The 19870-nt window shown below is 46.6% G+C and overlaps 1 protein-coding gene across 1 annotated transcript in view; it reads right to left on the bottom strand.

The window, feature by feature from the left end:
* Positions 1-7544: 7544 nt before the first annotated feature.
* Positions 7545-19870, bottom strand: part of LOC126541303 (uncharacterized) — an 80533-nt gene continuing 68207 nt past the window's right edge. The window contains exons 3-5 of the mRNA XM_050188027.2: positions 14000-14329; positions 12158-12319; positions 7545-11408 (exon numbers count right to left, since the gene is read on the bottom strand). Coding sequence (XP_050043984.1) covers positions 11037-11408; positions 12158-12319; positions 14000-14329 — 864 coding nt within the window. The 3' untranslated portion in view covers positions 7545-11036. The remainder of the gene's footprint in view (positions 11409-12157; positions 12320-13999; positions 14330-19870) is intronic.

The following is a 19870-nucleotide window of genomic DNA, read 5'->3' as shown; positions in this document are numbered from 1 at the left end:
GTATGATTCAACAGCGTCTCCAAAGTTGGTGCGATTTTTTTTTCTCTCTCAACTTGTCACTTCACTTCAACTTCCTTCACTTCTTGTTATTTCCGCGTTGTTTGGTCTTCTTTTCTGTACTGGGATTATGTGCTCAAATTTTATTTATCATGTATTGTACCTTGTTTTCTTTTGTGTTCTTGTTGTGTATTGACTGTTGGGAATTTGACGCCCCCTTACACAATGCCTTATGGGCCTGTAAGGTATTTCAAATAAATAAAAAACAACGTTCTTATATTTTTTGGCAGAAAGTTTCACAGGTAGTGCCTCTGACATATCACTAGAAACAGTTGCATTTTCATTATTCTTTGTTTCGTCATGCCGTTCCTTCCAACGCACTTGTTTGTCATGCTAACTAGTACTACCGATTAATAAGATGACTTGGTATTGCATTGTGATATTAGATGTAGCACCTCCTCATAAAAATATACTTTCTGTCCAAGCTTCATTTTTGACATGCCGTCCCATTGTGTGGGCTTGCTTGTCACTCTGGATACGAATGAGCGAATGAGATAGAGCGCGAGGGGAAACGAAAGGCTAACAAGACGCATATCCGGTTTGCTACCCTGCTCAGTGCTGAATTAGACTTTTGGAAGTAGTTTATATTATGTGACATTACTTGAGGAACGTGGGGGGGGGGGGGGGCGTGTAGCTTCGTGTTTTCTTCATAATATAATAAAACACCTTTAAAAAATATTGATGATGGCTCCAAGCAGTCTTCCCTAGAAGTATTTAATTAAGTAATGTCATTTACAAACAGCGTAGGAGCGGCGCAGTTAGAGTTTTCGCAGCCGTGGCTGTCATGTGGCGAGTTCATCAGTAGACTGTGCTTGCCTGTCTAAAACTCAGTAACAGCAATCTTGTCAACGAAAACGTTCGTGTAGAGCCAAGGTCAAGGCTCTTGATTTTGGAACCGACGCTCAACCGACAGAGTCACAAGGGCAGTGACAGCACGGACGCTCAAATTGGCATTCGAGCAACGGTATCGTGTCTCAATATACAATGAAACATACCGACATTCTTGATTCCTTAATGCATGCGCTACTTTACTTGGTTGTCTGGAACCGCGATATTCTAGTTATAATATAAAAATAACTTGTGCACTTCCATCGCCGATGGAGGAGACTGCGGGTAAAAGCCGCTTGAGAAACAAACAACTTGACTGAAGCCCGCAGCCACCTCTAGAAAGCAGGCAGTGATAGCAAACACATTCAGAATAAAAAATATTCAAAATTAATGCACTTTCACACGAAACAGTCACAGCAGTTAAAAATTAAAAAGAGCGCCAAGATAATACTCTTTATTTATCATGGGAGCAAAGGTTGGTGAAATGTTCGCGTAGTGTTCGCACAAAAGTTATTTGTAACTCAATATCTGATTTATGAAATAAATATAAAAGCGTTGGCAGTGTGTATGATACGCATAGAATAATTTGCCAGCGCAGTAACCATGTCAAACTGTTCTGTGTAACGAGTGGCGTATGAATGTGTGTTTTTATCGAAATTAGATATCTCATGAAAACACTAAATTTTCTTTTACGTCACGTTTGAATGCCATACTTAACTTATGAAGATTAAACACATGGATGATATTTGCTTTCAGAAATAAATCTGATGCATGGGAATTATATGGCACATTAAAAAGTGCTCGAACAAACTTTTTTCGCAGTACATGTATTCTTTCAATATTTGTAAATGTCGTGGTACCCCATACCAAAAAACAATAGTATAAGGAAGAAAGAAGGAGTGTATTGTAAAGAAGTAGCTTGATTTTGAAAGTTAATATAGCTCTGTGTCGCGCATTTTTACCTACATCACGGCGTAACTTGCCCAAAACCAATTCCATGTGCGCGTCCCAAAGCATGGGATCTGCACTACAGTTCTCGCGCTGATGCACCTTCGTCACTCTATTTTTGTGCCGTGATTTCCTTGTCGGTTAGTGCGCTGCGCACGGCACGTCGTGCATCTTCCTTCCCGGGTGGCAGCCCTAGAGGGGGAGAGATACGTTTTATTAAACAGAAGATGCAAGAAGGTAGCTAGAGAGACCTTCATTTGAAAGTAACGCTGGCATGATTCTTCAGCGCTGCGCTCGGATGTACCACAGCTGCGCTAATGAACTCCACCAGATATATCCTTGCTCTGTAGAGGAATGGCTGACAGTTGATAGCATTGTGGTTAGCAGTCTCTATTTTTTTCTTGAGAATTGAGGAGAAGCAATGTTGATCCCCGACCACCTCGTTACTCGAGAGAGAAAGATATATATAAATTTATTGTTGCTCAGAGGTTGATGATCACGTAGCCAGAGTCTAGACGTCCTCTCTCAGCGTACTTCAGAGCGAATCTGATGCATGCTGTGGGATATGCTTTGCACTGAAGCATGGTGACCTCAGTAGACCACCTAGCGGTTGGTGAGGTCATATAGGTGGGATATAGGAAGGAAGGAAGTGAAGGATGGTGTTCTAATGTGCCGTGTGAACTAAGAGTGAAAGGAAAGGCTGGTGGATAGCATGTGACACCCTGAAATATGTTTTCGCTTCCTGAACACAAGCTCCACATTCGAAAGCGTTCAGTTTTTTTTCATTATTGTGCAAAGTGTGCTCCACGCAGCGTGATCATCGGTTGAGAAAAGAGTTCGGCAGCTGATAAAAATGGTCGCCAGCTTAAAGGAAGTTCTGTGAAGGTGTAAAAATAGGAAATTTTTTTCTAATGAGTACCATTTGCCACGATCAATTATTTAGATTACGCTTCAATACAAAGTAAATAGATCTAGTTCCTTGAAATACACTGATCTTACATTAAGGAAATTCATTCGACAAGTTGCGTTACCAACGCTGAAGAGGCTCTCAGCATGTTCATGGAAGGTCGGTCACATAAGACGTTTATGCCGTAGACTACGTGGGTACCGAAGAATCGCGCTTCGTATAACGTGCTTTTAATTTGTTCGCAAAAAGCGCGTTGTTTAGGCGTAGATCTTGGGAGTGTTGCACACATATGTGTTTGCCCTTGTTACCTTAGCTGTGTGCCGAGGACAAAAATGCCATAGAATTTCACAAAGATGGCAAGCAAGAAATGAGGAAAGAAAAAAAATTGAATGATTACACAAAGGGCAGTACGTGCTTTGCTCGTTCACGCCCGAGCTATCTGCCTGAGGCAAAAAAAAAAACAGGAGAAAATATTCGCAACAGGGTGTGTAACGCATATGCTGTTTAAAAATCCGGACACGACACAGCACGTAATGGAATACCAAGATATTCACCCAGCCAGAAGCGTAAGAAACGTCCAATTTCGAGAAGCTTTGGTGTTCCAAGCTGACGGGAGCGTTAACTTGTCAGCGGTCGACATATATAAAGCAAGAGAAGTTTGCAGTATTGGTGGAGAAAAAGCAGGGAAGTTATGGAATGGGATCGTCACAGGCATAGTTAACTTTACGAAATACAGCAGAGAAAAGGAGAGAACCAACTTATAATATGGTCACGGGTAAGAAGCTCACACAGGCTACGTGACTACACTCATTGCCATCCTATCCCGAATCAAAGGGAATGCAAGTAGAAATCATCATCATCATCAGAAGCAGCAGCAGCAGCAGCAGCAGCAGCAGCGGCGGCGGCTGGTTTGAAGAATACCTTGGAGCTAACGCCCGGTTCTGAACAGAGAAGTTGAAGACTTTTAAACTTATTTTTCGTTGATAAGCATGTAAGCGTATACACTGATTCCGCGTTTCAGAAGAACGAAAGAAATCTGCCGACTTTCAAACTGAGGGATGCGCACGTGCTCACGTTGCCGCAAGTGTTTCGACTCCGCATTGAGAAACACTGAATGGAAAGAAGGAACTAAGAACGAAAGATGCCGTGCAACGAGTGCTTCGTTGGGAGCCTGTTTAGCCGGAACACTTGCGAAATTGGTTCGCTGCTGTGTAAACGACTGCATTGAGTACAGTGACTGCCTTACGCATCAGCGTTGCTGCTATGCTTTCGCGGCAAGAATGCTGCAATGACTGTTAAGGTGAACGATGGTAAAACCGGGTTTTATGTTAGTATGCACGTAACTTGTTCACCGAACGTGCTTCGTACGATGGCGAGCCCGAATCGGGCCTCCTAATTCCCCAGCACAATATGGCGTAACTGCTCAGCAGCATAAAAAGAGTCCGCCGTTGAACAAATGCGCACTACACATTTCGCAGAGGTGCCTCTCTCTGCGCCCTATAAGACTTGACCTGAAAAGAGCTCACCTTCGCTTTTACTCGGATCCCTGGTGCGAAGAACATTGCTTCTCGCGAAATATATGATAAACACGGAGCCGCCGCACGGGGCTGCGCCTTCGTTCGAGCGCACGGAAATGCATTCTCATTTTTCTTCACGCACCGCGGCTGCAGGGGCGCGGAAAAGAAGGCAGAACGGCCGGTGTGGAACCAACTTCGGGCGAGCATGCTGTACTCCGCAATCGATCACCCCCGTGAGCAAAGGGCGGGCGTTCCGCTGCGAGAAACGCAGCGTTACTGGGTCGGTGCAAGCAGGCCACGTGCACACCTGCGCTTTGCAAGGTTTCCAGGTGGTCAGCAAAAGGGGAGGCAGGTGTGCCAGGTGCAACAGATACCCGCCGGGGTGACTCACTGGTTGCGGCGTTCTGCCACTCCACCCGCCGCGGTAAAGCCCAGTGGCTAAGACGTTCGAGCTCGAGGTCGCGGGTTCAATTCCCTGTATGTGGCGGCCGCATATTGATTGGGTCGAAATTCGACAATGTTGGTCTCCCAACTATAGACGCATAGCTTCAAGGTAGAGCCTGCACTTCTTTGAAGTTGGTTAACATCTTTGACTGACTGTTCTCATTAAATCGTGCCTAAATTGTTACGTATGACTCAGCATATCGCAAATTTCTTTTGCCTTGATTTCTTATTTTCAATCGAAAATACATCACTGATAGCGCCTTAGTGCTTACGATGAAATGGGATTGGCGACAAACAAAGTTTAAAACTTAGAGTTTACTTTTCAATCAGCCCCCGACAATATAGCCAAAAAGCACCTCTTTGTCCCCTCAACCGTTAGATTTCTTTTCTTTCGAATAAATGTAAACCAGTAATCAATACTAAAGCAAAACAGCATCTATCACCATAGCAAAGCCGCTTAGCATTGTGACATGAATCGACCAGCTCTTCGCAGCTCATGACAGTCAGGTATATATGCCCGCGGTGTTCGCAAATGCTGAATCATTGCTCTGAATACTAAAACCGGGTGAAGTTCATTTTCGTTTTACTATCTGAACTTCCCTCGCTGATGGCAAGTGTGTAGCCGGCTGAAAGCACCTCAACGTACAAGGTCGAGCTAAGGCGTCGTCGGTCTCGCTGCATACAAACGGCCATACACTGCAGCGTTTTCTTGAACATCCGCACTCTGTAGAAAAGCCTTTCTCTTTCTCTTCCTGCCGTTCCTTCCCAACAGAGCTGCATTGTACTGCAAGCGTTTGTAATCTTTCCTGCTCTTCTTACTTGCCTTGGCTTACTTTCTGTGGCCAGGGTGTGGCTCCGCAGCCAGCAGTCATTGCAGGCGAGTCGACTTTGCACGCATACATACCTGGCAGTTCCAATATGACAACAAAAAACACGATAGCAAGCGAGAAGGTGGAAACAATGAGCTTCGCCAAGACAATGCTCGTGCGCTGCTGATATAGCCTGAGTGTTGCTTTTTTTTTTTTTTTTCACAAGCTTTCACGTCGCCAATCTCTTCCAAAGTAAACTGTAACTCTATGCGGTCTGTGTATTCAACCGCTGTGGCGCCCGCCGCGGTAGCTCTGCTGCTGTGCCGTTCAGCCGATAAGAACGAAGTCACGAGTTCGATACCTTGTCTCGGCGGCCGCAATTCGGCTGGAGCGGAATGCAAGAACGCCTGGCCTCTTAGGTTTAGGTGCATGTTAAATAACTGCAGGTGGTCCAAATCAATCCGCAGCCCTCCACTACACGGCGCCCCCCCGTGCCGCACTATTGCATTGGGAAGCTATACCCCATTAACGTATATACCTATCGTGAGCCTCTGTGGTTTCAAAAGCCAGCAAGAACGCAACACCTTGCTTGCGAAAGAACAACAATGGACAAGGCAGCTCGTTTTTACGATTCGGTTCTTGGTCAAAGGTGTTCAGTATCATTCTTTCTCGCAGTTCGGAGCGTCATGCAGTGGTAACCGCTCAAGTACTTAGTTTTCAAGCGTAATGCACGGTCAGTGCCAATAATGTAACGAAGTACTCAGCTGCAACTTTCGTGTCGTGTCATTTGTTGTTGGCAGAAGCAGTCACAGCCGATTATCTTAAGTAAGTGTTCTATTGTCATAAAGTTGGCCTCGGTATGCTTGATGTGATACGTATTCTTGTCTAATATCTTTATTGTGTGGCTGGTTTTCAGAAGTGCGATAGTTGAATATAAGTTATATGGCTTTAATGTTCCAAAGCTGCAGTGTGGCTAGTGCACTATAGTGTGCGCGGTAAAGGTTCCATCAATCATGCAAGCTTTCCGCAGCTCTGACCCATGAAAGCTCGGAGTCGTGACGCTACTATGGCGCTCCCAACACCATCCTACATTTCTACTTTGTTTCTTAATTTTTTCCCTTTTTACATAGTTTCAAGTGACGCAGTCTTAAGTGAAAAACGGCAGCGAGAGAAAGAGAGAGATACGTATAGGTCAAACAGACATCATTCGGTTGCTACTCTGCGAGCTTGGCATTACACATACGAACTGTCGGGTTTCGCGATATCTGACAGGCATTGGTAATTCTCCCGTCACCTCTGACCCCTAATCCCGAAAAGTGCGCATACGTTTCTACTGACCGAAGCGGATACCCAGTATGGACTTGTCAAGGCTTGTGGGCGGAACGCTCCTGTCTGCTTTAGTGCAAACTGGATTATACGCTATACGGTGCCACAACCAGCTATGATCGCTCGGTGCACAACAAATATCACAGAACGCTCCTTGATTTCCCACACAACACTGATTTTACAGCATACATACAATGCACACCTTACGTTAGGCCTTCAGCGAAGTCTTGGTCGCAATAGAAAGGAGAGACCTCGCCTCCTGCCTCCTACGACGACATTTTTGGCAAGACCATCCGTCTGCCTCCTGGTTAACGAAACGACTGGGAGTTGGAATCAATCACGCTGTGCTAGTGGTTCGACAGATCAGTGCATACGCCACTGTCTTTTAATACACGGGCTCTCAGCCTGCCTGCCGCCATGTCACAGCCCCAAGCTGTCTGACCTTGTGCTATCAAGCGCAACCTAAGTAGAACACCGAATAAGTTTATATGATATTCCTGTCACATCCCTTCTTATTATTAGCTAAGCGCATTGAACGATCGAACCTCTCTAGCGAGGACAAACCGAGAAAACGACGTGTTTTGCACTCATTTGTAAACTTGCCGCACGTCAATCTAAATGAACATGTAATTCTACTTACCCTGAAGGGCTTTCGACGAAAAGAAAGCAAAGAAAGGAATGCGACAAAAAACACGCTCTCACAGCATGTACAAAACAAGCGCTTTATTAAAAACGTTGGAATGAGCTCCAGCAGCGACATCTCGCGTGCAAATTAAACAACAAAAATATAACTTCTATTGAATTACGCATCAAGTGAGGCAGTGCAACTGTAAGTCGTCCCAAAACAGAAGAGTAGCGCGACACACAAAGTTTACGCAGGAATAAAACAAGAGTATCGCTCAACAATATGTCAGCCACGTGTTACCGACTCACAGGAGTGGAAATATCGCGCTATCCGTGAAGTGAGAAGTTAAGCGACATTAGACGTAAAAAGTATTTTTCGGTCATTCGCTCACTCAATTCCCTGGCGCTCTTTCGCGTCAAGGTCGCGAAGAAGGCGAGTGCCACAGTCTGCTATTTTGGTCTCAATGATCGCAAATTCCAGCTTCCTCAACGTCTCACGGGCGTCGAAGCTGGAATTATCGCTCTTTCCTGCCAAAATCAGTCAAGCTAACCACAAACCTGCTGTTGTGGAGTGTCGTATAAACACAATGACGTCATTCTCCGTGCAGCCAACACACACCAGGGAGCTAAGCGAGCGAATGAATATCGGCACTTACGCCAGTCTGGGAACGTAATCGTCTGTTGCAATTCGTTGCATATTTAAGTAGAACTGAGAAAAGCAGATTTCGGATTCATAGTAAAAAAAAACAATAAATAGGTGGAGTTAGTACAGGGATACGGGATTCATTGTACTCTAAAATCTGGCCGTCTGCCTGCGGTGTTAAAAGCATTCAGACATACAAACACCATCAATTAACACCATGAGAGCAGTTCGCGGTTCACTTATGGGTACAAAGAAGTGTTGAGTAAATCCGTGCGACCCATTTGTGCGACTTGTGACGATAAACAGAAACTGGATGTGGTTTCGCTACATCACACAATGAGCAACGCGCTCGTACGGGGCCGTGAAGCCAGACACAACACAACGAAAACAAAAAGAACTTACAAACGAGATATAGGTCACACAGCAGCGCCCGGCATGGCAGGACACTGCCCACAGACAAACTCAATGAATAATGTAGATCAGCATCCACGCTGTTTATAAATATGAAACAACTTTTACAAAACAGAGGAAAGACAGGTTCTACTGTAATAAATCATGGACGAAGCTGAATACTTCGAAGAAAGCCCATGCCTATGATAATAAGCAATGCGAAATTAAAGATCAGCAGAAAGAAAGGAACGCGTATTCTGAAATAAGTAGAATATAACAGCAATAGGCACACATTCTGTGGTTAGTAGAGAAGCATTCATGCAAAAGTATTACCTTTAGATAATGTTTGAAACCTTTGTCCAATAGTCTGAAATCAACAGTATTGATGTATCAAAGTTCTTTTCTGACGCATCAATGTTTCTGCAGACCGGACTGCTTGCGCATACGCACCATCAGCACAAATTGAAAGGCGAACATGAAAGAAGTAATCAGAAAAACTATTACGCGTTATTTCATGAAAGTGGAATGACCAATAGCTCCATAGCAGGGTTCTAAACTTTCTTTATTCTAAAATTTACGCTTTGGAGCCCAAATTAGGTCCATGTTAAAGAGATAGATGGACACGGGCACACAAAGCTGCGAGTGGCTTTAAAATCGTTGGCGTTTGAATTTATGTTGATGGCACATAATTTCCTAACAGACTATTTGTGTCCCCAAAGCCACTTTTCCTGTCAACTTCGTCACGTCCTAAAATAAATGTGGACAGGGTCAGACGCTTTTTTTAACACTGTGTAATCCGGCAGCCGTCATGGTTACGGCAACACAAATTAATTAGGCTTTGCCTTGAAAAAAGGAAACACGAAACATGCATACAAAATTGTGACGTCGAGGTTTCATATGAAACAATGCACACACAACGTGGTCGTTTAGACATACATAATCAGCCTTCGAGTGGCATTCTTTGTACATGCGTGCGCCAAAGAAGCTTGTCAAAGCGTGGCAGTCAAGGCTCAGGCAGTTCAGTATGAAAGTGAACACGTTCTCAAAGGTAATTTTTGTGGAATAGCGAAGAGCGACACGATTGCACATACTGAAGAAAACACTCCGGAACTACCTCTTACAACCAACAGGCTGCGACAATACATGAAATACAACGAATATCTTACCGACGAACAACCCAAAAGATAAGACCTTATTGTATTACCGAAGTCACTACTATAGCCTTAAGTAAATACCCTATTTTATACACTCGTTATAAAAAAATACCGATAAAGTATTTGCACAACAAGTGAACTAGATTTTCTTCTAGAATTGAACTTCTAAACCATGGTATACAGCAATGGTTCAGTGTGGAAATGGCTGGACGACGGTAGTAATTTGCTTCCGTCATACCCGTGTCTCTCTCGTACCCGTTTTGTCCCAGTTCTCAGGGTAATGTAGGCTCTCCAAGAAAAGGAAAAAGCTCATGTGCACACACCCAAGGTGCGATAACATTTTCGGAACTTTATAATAACAATATCGGTTTTCAAGCCTGCAAAATTCATTAAGGCTCTGGTGTTCTTCAAATTGCCTCGCTATTGCTGTGACTTCAGCTGTCGTTGCTCAAGAACTGACGTGAACTTCCAACTGCACTTTTGTTGCACTCCAGAAATTCATTGAAGTGTTTCTGGATGTTCGGACTGGTTGCTTCAGCAGCATTTTTATGAGCATGTTACTGAATGAGCATTCGTCACCACTCTTCGTTCAATTGGCCCCATGTAAACATTGCGCAGAAATCTGCCTCTACAACCAAAACTTTCCCAATTCATTGCACTACCTTCCCTAGCGAACACTGCACGAGGCGCCTACGGGATGGTTATGAACGCCTGGAATGAGGGCTGCTAGCCCGAAAAAATTGCTGAAGGAAGCAGTTAGCAATTGCCAGGCATAAAAACGACAATCTTCCTTCAGGCAGTCAGCGAAAGCCAAAAGGCACAGTCGCCACTCTGAAGAAAGCGCGTCTACAATGCAAACGAAGCACAACAAACTTCCTGATTTGGCATAGGCTGCTCAGTACCATCACCGATTTTACGTAATTCATTGCTCGGCGCAGACGTAACAGCTGGCCCAGCGTGCACGGACGGCTGCCGTAACGTTGTTTTCGGCAAAAGCCTTGCGTGACGCAGAGCATGATACCAGGAACGTGTGCGGGAACTTTCGAACTGTACACGTGCTGATCAAACCTACGTGAAAACGAGGGTGCGACGTAGGCTAAATCAACACGTTCACTGCCCCAAAATCTCAACAGGATATTCAGTGACGCGCAAGGGCGCTTGGCAGACGTCAAGCCGCCTCATTTTCTTTGTCCTCTCTTCCTCTAGCTGAGCCTGCCTGCATAACAGGTAAAGCATGATGGGCGTGACGTCAGCCATGTTGCTACTGAGCTGCCTCCACACGCATAAGTGGGTCAGCCAGTGCAAGCGGACTGCGGGGACCTCACAGTTCACATCAATATCGGTGGCCTTTAAAGTGGACGGGACAATAAGTTAGGAGGGTCAACGCGCTTAGTCCTTGTAGACGGGCACCTCGACGGTTCTAAAGCGTCCATCCTTGGTGGCCTGAACGACGCGGACGCGAAGACCTTGCGGCTTGGGGCGCTGCTTGTTGATGATGGACTTCTTGAAGAACTCGGCAGGCTTGCGGCGGCGCACCTTCTTGACGGTGCGCGAGGAACCTCCGGTGGCTCCGCCGGCTCCACTGCCTCCGCTGCCTCCGCTGCCTCCGCTCACACTCCTTGCGACGGTGCCGCGGTTGCCTCCGTAGTTAACAGCGATCGGGGATGCTCCCTGAGAGGCCACCACAGGAGTCAGAACGGGCACGACAGCGGCGGGTCTCGCAGCCAGGCGACGGAACGAGGGCTTGCGAACCACTGGAACCTGTGAAGTGGAGCGTGGTGGGTCGAATGATGAGACCCTCTGGTTAAAGCTGGCTTTTTCATCTTTGACATCGGTTGGGCGATGCGGATCAATAGTTAGTCCCGTATTGTCAGCGAATTACCTACTATATTCGCCGCCCCCAACCAACGAGAATATGCCGTTTATTGCGCATCTAAAAATACCCAACCTCTGGCGGAAACAGGTGCAAAATTTTAAGTAAACCCGACAATGAAATTAAGAAAAAACAGCAGTGTAGTCTGTCTGAATATGAAATGTTCTTCAGCGCAGCAAGTCCTGGTATCAATTCGAGGTCGCGGTGGCGGCATTTACATTGAGCCGAAAGACACAGGGGCTTTGTTGTTTCACCGAAGCCGGCCAGGACAACTTCCCAGGCGTAGCCGCGCTGCAACCTTTAAAGCGCTCTAAAGCGGTTCGCCTTCTTAGCATAGTCTGCAGCGCTTCCGCCAACGCGCCCAACACAATTTCTATGTTTTGCACTGAGGAATATTGAAAATCGGAACCGGTTATTTGTACTAACGCGGGTATTTCAATGCCGGTCTACCCAGCCAAACACGCAACCGATAAGGCAACACGCTCGAGCGGAGCACTTACTGGCAACACGTGCAAGGCGAAATCCACCTTCAGCCAAAATAATGCTTCAACCTCAAATTCGTAGCAATGTGTTTCTAAGATCAATTTTTTTTTTTCATTACTGTTCTCCAGCAAGCATATAGGGACGCTATACATACCTGCTGGGAGTACGCCTGCTGAATGGGGCCATGTCTCGCCGATATCTCGCCGATTGGGTAGAGAGAGTGGTGTACGGGAACCTTCCTCAGGGGCGCGGCCGCGAACGCCGGTGCAGCAGCCACGAACGAAGGCGTCGCCGCGACGGTGGCTAGGTGGTGCACCTGCGTTCCAGCAATCGAGAACACAATCAACACGGCTCATGTTACTTGCGTGTAGCGCAAATAACTGACTCTACATCGCTTGTTCCTCTCGATGATTCACTGGCGGAATTTCTCATTGTTCACGACTGCCCTACATTGTTCGGTTTCGTAAGTAAGTTGTCGAGAGTTGCGCGCTACACCGCACTTGGGTGCAGTTTAGTTTTCTTTTTCTTCGCTTTCTTGATTTATCTGAGCTTTTCTGTCTTGCTGTCACGTTTGTTTCCATCTTCTGTCTTACTCCTGCACAGGGTAACCAGCTGGCCTCCCAACTTATCTCTCTCTTCCCCCTCTCCTCTACTCCGGACGAAAAGTTGTTGAGGAGTGTTAAAGTTTAAATGTATGTGTTCATACAGTTCCTCCCCCTTTTAATTATTTTTTGCGATGTTTCAGCGCAGCCAAGCTTACAACATTCGTCGACTTTCGTCGTTGCTTTCACCTGTGGCGTGTTCGCCCGTTAACGCATTGCGAAATTGGCTAACTGAGTGTCGATGCGAGTGCAACGCATGTTTATCATAAACTAATGACAAAATCATTAGATAACGAAGTAACAACAGTCGTTTTGTGCGAAACCTGTTCCACACAGCGTTTAGGTTGTAACAAAGTGAGAATGCGAAATTCTCCACAAGCAAAACGCACTACCTAAAGCAATATGGTATTAAACCCAGCAATTATATATGCTATGCGCTACCAGAGTCCTTCCATTGGACTCTGGTGCTACTCACACTTCGATCACGTTCTGGCAACCAATTTTACACTTGCAAACTACACCAATGATTCGGGTGATCCCCAAAGGTCAATAAACGGAAGGCCGGCTTACTTTTCCTGTCACTAATTACAGTTCCTAATAAAATGCAAGCTGAATCAACTCGCTCATTCTAAACCGCTGCCTTAAAGATCCCATTCATCACATTTGGAAAGAAAAATGTCTGGAGCTCGATGACCCTTCATAAATCAGTTGATTGAATCAAGTTAACCATAACTTGCAGACTGCTTATTTTGTCTTCCATTTCAAAGCCCCATGTGATTTTGGCGTACGTGCATAGTTTTGCTGCAGTGACTTTTGTTCTGGCATTCCGTAGTTCCAGTGTACTGAAACAAGTACTTGAGGCCCATTTATGTTTATCTAGATGCTCAAATATGAACTTTTCTTTTTCAGCTTGCTCTACGCACCATGCACGTGGCTGATCAGTCCGTGATTGCTCTACTGCTCAGTGTTACGACCGCTGGAAACAGGACTGGATACAGGCTCGTGATTAATCTAAAACGCGTGAGTCATAGGAGGTATACTTTCAGTCTTGTTCTGCACACACTATATAGATATATACGTTCAACAAGACTTCTGTCAGCAGAAAGAACACCCGAATTTCAGAGATTTTACAATGATTTCGATATCAGTGGCAGGCACTTGGTGAGAACTAAATTCAGTCGTTACAAGCATTGGTTGAGGTCAGTGTCTTAGCTACTGTTAAAGTGTTGTTGTTTTTTCTCTCTTTCACATCGGCTGTGAAATTAGCAGAAATGAGGTATAGGCAAGGAAGGTAAAGTAGTCATCAGCACACCTACGCTATCGATCTATCTGAAGAGCTGTGTGACACCGTACTATAGCACTGCGCGAGGAGACGCGTGCTCGTCAGACCCTACCTGTGGCTGTGGCCTGGGCGCCACCAGGCGGTAGTGGTGCGGCGCGGCGGAGGCCGCGCTGGCGACGTGAGCGGCGTGCGGCTGCTGCGACTCGATGCGCACCGAGGCGGGCGCCGAGTCCTGCGTGCCGGGCTCGTTGGTCTTGACCCAGGCACGGAAGCCCCGGTGGTCGGCCACGTACTGCACCTGCCGGAACAGGCCGGCGGCGTCGCGGAACCCGTACATGCCGGTCTTCACGCCGTTGCCGGCGTCCTGCTCGTGCCTCGACTGGCGGTTGCCGTACTCGTCCTGCGTCTCGTAGCCGAACTGGTACGGCTGAGGAGCGTAGACCTGCGCGAAGGAAGGTGGGCGACAGCCGCTGTCAGTCACGAGGTGCACGGAAAGAAAGAAAGAAAGAAAGAAAGAAAGAAAGAAAGAAAGAAAGAAAGAAAGAAAGAAAGAAAGAGAACTTGGGATGGGCCACCGGACAGGGGCACGAACGGTTTGCTACATTTTGCAGGGCAAAACAAGCTAAGGGGAATAAAAAGAAAGAAGGAAGAGCAAGAAAGCAGTATCCGAACGCACACGTAGAAATGCGCCCACATCACGCCTACAAGCGGTCAGCGGGGCCGGTTGATTTCGGAAATCGTAACAGCCGCGTAGACATAAACGCGACAGCAGCGTCTCGCAATCTTTATCGCATAACGATAATTACTAAGCGATGGCGTTTTCATGCGCTGCATCCCCCATCGTCCGAAACAAACGGTAACCCATGTGTCGGAATTTTTGGTTCGCCGTGGTCAATGGAGAAGAGCACAGAGCGGCACTCGTATCTCTTCCTGAATGCGATACGACAGTGCTTGTGTGCACCGCGTGAGACGACTTAACCCGTCTCGAACTATCGTTTCCTGTCTAATCAATGCGATTCGCATTCCTCAACGCAATAGCGTAGTTTATATGAATTCGATGACTTAGAAGCGCGAATTGATGCGCCAATTTTCGCATTCGTAAATGCCGCTATAAACCGCTTCGTTTTCTGATTGTGTCGCAAGCACCGCTGTGCTGTTCATGCACCTTCACGCTTTCCGTCGAGTATTAGACTGCCTGAAAAGAAGCTTTTAGGGAAAGTAAAAAAAATGCTTTCCTTTCTTTTCATTATTTTTTTTTATTTTATGTCTAAGCAGTTTCAGCGCAAGGTGTTGCAGCGATGCTTCAAATAAAGGTGTCGTCCTTGAAAAGCGAAGCAGAGCTTCTGGAGCCTGCCGTGCAAATGTCTGTCCGGATTAGGGACTTAGAACTTCATATATAGCATTCACAAAGCGGGCGGCTCTCCAGATTATCGACGGCAGAAGAGAGTGCCCATATTTTTTCGCAACGCCGGAGGCAGTAACGAATTGGATATTCTGTGGCTTTCACAACGCTTCTCACAAATGGAGCTGTCAGCCATACATCTACGTTTGGCGTCCTCTACTATGTCTTTTTTTTTATTAGATAAGAATACAAGAAAACTCTGGCATTGTATGTTTACGCGTGCTTGGCCTTGAAGAATACACGATTCGGCTCATTGGTAGTCGAAACTTTGACTACCAATTAATTTGTCGTGGATTTCAGTATGTGGTTTTTGAATGTGTGTTGGTCTGCTGAAAGTAGAGTTATTCCTTCTCCCTTAATGTATAACACCGAGCACCGGAATAGGCAGTTTTCACTCGCATAGCAGATACGAAATCAAAAAATTTCCAGCTTATAACGATGAAAACTTGCGTGCACTTGTCACATGGAGACTCGCAACCGGTGCTCAAGAAGCACGACTATAGCGTCATCAAAGTTACTATTATAGATTGCACTGACAGGTTAGACTGGGTTTGCCTGACAGGTTCTCGTCTCACGTTTTGAATCACGCACTTTAACTCTTAATAACGGCCTCGCTTGAAGGAAAATAAATCTTATTCCTCAACAAAGTGAAACCATAGTGTCCTTATAACTCCCCATTCCCCCCCCCCCCCTCAAATTGCTTACCTGTCGATAGAGTATCAACGTGAGGTACCATTCCATTGCTACACTGTGGGATCCTTTTGTCTGTGTTTCACTGACGATTGTGAAGTGTCACCACTGCACGCTGAAGAAATGGAACTCAATTTACATGAAACCAAATGTCTTGGTTTCCAGCCGAGTGCCCCACTGTATAATGGTCTTTACAGATGATGAACATTGTCGTACGTTGTTATGTGGTGCCTATGCTGTATATAATTTCGTTTACTAAATTACCTGCAGGCTCTCAGTTCTATATACAAGGCGGCCATTACATTTATGCCGTACGTGAGTCATGCTTTAATAGTATGAAAAACGAGCATTGTGTGCGAATTGCTTTCGTGTTTTGAGGGAGTACCCACGGTACTGCGGCAACGACTAATATTCGCGTATCTCAGAACCTATAAGGGCACTGCGCATGATCCAACGTCCCCGCCTCGTTGCAGGCCGCGATATCACGTCTCCCACGCGAGCGAAGGCTATATCCATTGCGTCATTAGAGAAGGAGGAGATACAGAGAAAGCCGCTCTTCGGATTACAGTAGTTTGCCGAGATCGCAACTTCTCGAGCGACGCGATTCACCTTGAAGTATAGGGCCGGCGTTCCGATGTTGCGTTTTGGCAACGCTCGGTGCTCGCGGTGTTACGAAACGCAGGCGGTCCCGACCGCCCTCTCGCATCGGCTCGTGCAGTCCCGATCGGCGGCATTAAGAAGCGGATTGTTTGATTCGGGCAGCGGAGAGGCCCGACCAAACTTCTAACGGCGGACAGTTGAAGTACGTCGACGAAGAGCCGGCCATCACGACGGCGCGCGGCGCAGCTGCTCCGTGCGTCCACACGCTGCAGAGAAGGCGGCCAGATGCGGGACATACGCGTCCTCGCACGCTGTCCGCGCCGTCGCCGAGCCGCAAACAAATAAAAAGGAGTCCGCATCGTCCGACGGGCCGTACATACAAGAGCGCACGGTCAATTCCGAGAGCCGGCGTCAGGCATGCAGACGCCGAAAGACGTCGTGTCGGCGCCGGTATATATGCTCGATAAACAATAGGGCAGCGCCGCGGACTCGATGCGTGTCGTTTTGTGTACAGGGAGGCGCGCGGCATTGCCTTGGCGTGACGCTCGAGACAATCCGTGCACCGTCGCTCACGCACGAACTCCGCGTATAAGTGTACATCACTGCGACGCACGCTACAACGCTACGAGCCGCGCATATTATGTGTGCGCACGCTCGGCACACAGTGCACAGAGATTCGTGCAGTGTATGGTGACCTCGAATCGATAGATCCGCGACACGAAGTGTTTATTATTTCTTTTTGTGTTTGCATCTCGCGGTTAGCTTTCTCCGATTTATAAAGCGAGTTCGGACTGGCAGAGAGCGTTGTCTGGCAATCATCTTCTGGGCCGTAATGGCGGTTGCTTGCGAGGTGACATTGTCTTCCGCCCGAAACGAGTTCGAGAAATCTGATATGCGTTCGGGCAACGTACGGGCGATTCCGTAGGTCGACGACTATCCTGCGTGCGGTGGGCCGCGCTGCGGACCACGCGGAATTGACCCTTTTAATTATCGGGGAAATGTGGCCGATAAAGTGCTATCTCTGCCGAAGGCGCTTAGCATGTATGCATGTACGCGTGGTCAGCTTCAAGACGTGCAGAGCGATGGTTTCTCTCATTTTTGCGGCCTACACCTCGCGACTGCAGGTGAAAAAGACACTAATTTTACAGGCGCGCGTTTTTTCTCTCCTCTTTCTTTCTCTCTGCTTTTCCTTCCCTTCGCGTGAGATTAACCGAAATAGCTGCGTTTCAGCTGGAGTAAACTGAAGAGGCTTTTCAATGGAAGCTGCAGCCAGTATCGTCTGCCATGCAGACACCTCACACGCCACTATCAGATGGCAGAAGTGACAAGAAAATTGGTGTTCTCACACCGATAACGCTGGGCCCCCGAAGTAAAGATATGATAACAGCAAAGCTCCAATGCAATAAACGTAGCTGCGCATTCGTTCAACCAGATGCATCGTGTCTTTTTTTTTTTACATTACTCTACAGGTATAGGCTCAGCAAAGCGTGGCTTCGAGTATCTACGCGTACGTTGAAATCTCCAGCTGGGGTTGAGGTTCCGCTACAGTCGTAAAGGTAAGAGGATAGCCTACCTTGCGACTGAAGATCACTGATTTCTTCGCGCGGCTTCTAATGCTGCAACGTATCCGACCGCGTCCACTTTGAAAGCGCTCGCAGTGTCGTTCTTACTGCTGTTGAATGCATAATGAAGGAGCAACTAGCGATCGGGTTATATGCTTAACGTTATATGGCCGTCAAGAGATAAAATCGTAACTTGCGAAGATATATAGCGCGGAATGCTGACATCCACGTGTGCAGCGCAAGCGCGAAATGCAAGTATTGGCAAATGTATAGTTGCGCCCAAGGTGACGCCTTATATGGTAACCTCACACAAATAACTTGTTTTTTTTGCGAGACCTAATTCCCACAATGGCATGGTTATTAAAACACTCGTCAGCCATTGCCTCCGGGACATAAATCAATACGAACCTGCGACTGAAAAGAAAATACACATCGTTGACGGTCGATCTCTGCTGTGCGAAATGTTTTCTTTGATTCCCCTTTTCATGCAAGTGTGTACAGACTGATGCGACGACTGCTTTTATGCCCGGGGACACTGAAGCGGTGACTGTAACAACTTTGTCTTCAGTGTTATGGTAAGGCTGAAGTGAATTATTGTAGGGATTCTCATTGCTCCTAGTTCTGCGTGTTTACTTTACCTTATCTACGTTTAAACATAAACCTTATGATTTGATTTGGTTTGCTCGCTTCATGGTATTGACCCCTTTTCTTTTTGTATTCTTTTATTCTAAATTCACTGGTGCCCATATATATATTTCTTTATGTTTTGATTCGGCCCTGTACTTTCTATTATACTGCAACAGAAAGCTACAAAATAAATACTGCGCAAAAATTGCCTTGACTTGTCTATTCACCGTCACAATGACATGCACATGTAATGAAACATAAAGAAATTAATAGATAGTGAGGTTTAATGTCCGCGAAATAGCCCATTGGGTTGTTCCAGGTTGACTTTGACCACCTTTGGCTTTATAAGGTAGACCGAAGTATGGTACGTCAGTGCATTTGCATTCCGCCCCCATCGGAATGTTGCCGCCATGGCAGGGATCGAGGTGCCGATCTCAGCCTCAGCTGCGTAACGTTATTTATGGTCATTGAGCTACTTCGCAGGGTAGGCGTCTAAAGACAACTTGTGATCCAATGGTGGATGTTTTCGCATACGTTCTGTTCAAACAGTGGTAAAGGATCACGATGTTGAGTGCAGGAGGATTTAGCCTTGCTTAATTTGCCGGCATTTGTTCCGTCCGAGTAGCGGCGACTCAGGTATGAGATCACATGGTTATGCGCCGCGTCGTCAGGTTTAAGGACAAACGCCGCTCGGGCTACATTACTCTATCTGTCTTTATTTCAGCGGCGTGGACTTCACACGGTAGTTATTACTTCTCTCTCTCCCTCTCTCTCTCTCTGTTACTTATTTTTATTTTTATTTTTGTCGGGTTCGCGCCCCAATGCCTACTCTCCGGCGTAATTCTCTGTGTGCCAAAGAGCACAGAATAATTAAACTGTCTCGTAACTGCACAGAGAGTTAGGAGGGTGGGAGAACCCGTAACGGGGGGCCGCCCCGGATTAATTTTAACACGTGGAGTTCTTTGGCCTGCACCCAAAGCACGGTACACGAGCGGTTACGCAATCCGCCTCTGTCGGAATGCGACCACCGCGTTCGGATACCGAACCTCGGGAGCAGCACCAGAACGTCGTAGTCACCGTGTGAACCACCGCGCCAGGTGAA

The sequence above is a fragment of the Dermacentor andersoni genome, chromosome 2 (assembly GCF_023375885.2).
Source record: "Dermacentor andersoni chromosome 2, qqDerAnde1_hic_scaffold, whole genome shotgun sequence".
Classification (NCBI taxonomy): Eukaryota; Metazoa; Arthropoda; class Arachnida; order Ixodida; family Ixodidae; genus Dermacentor; species Dermacentor andersoni.
The sequence above is the reverse complement of the archived record's forward strand: the minus strand, read 5'-3'. Positions and strand labels throughout refer to the sequence as shown.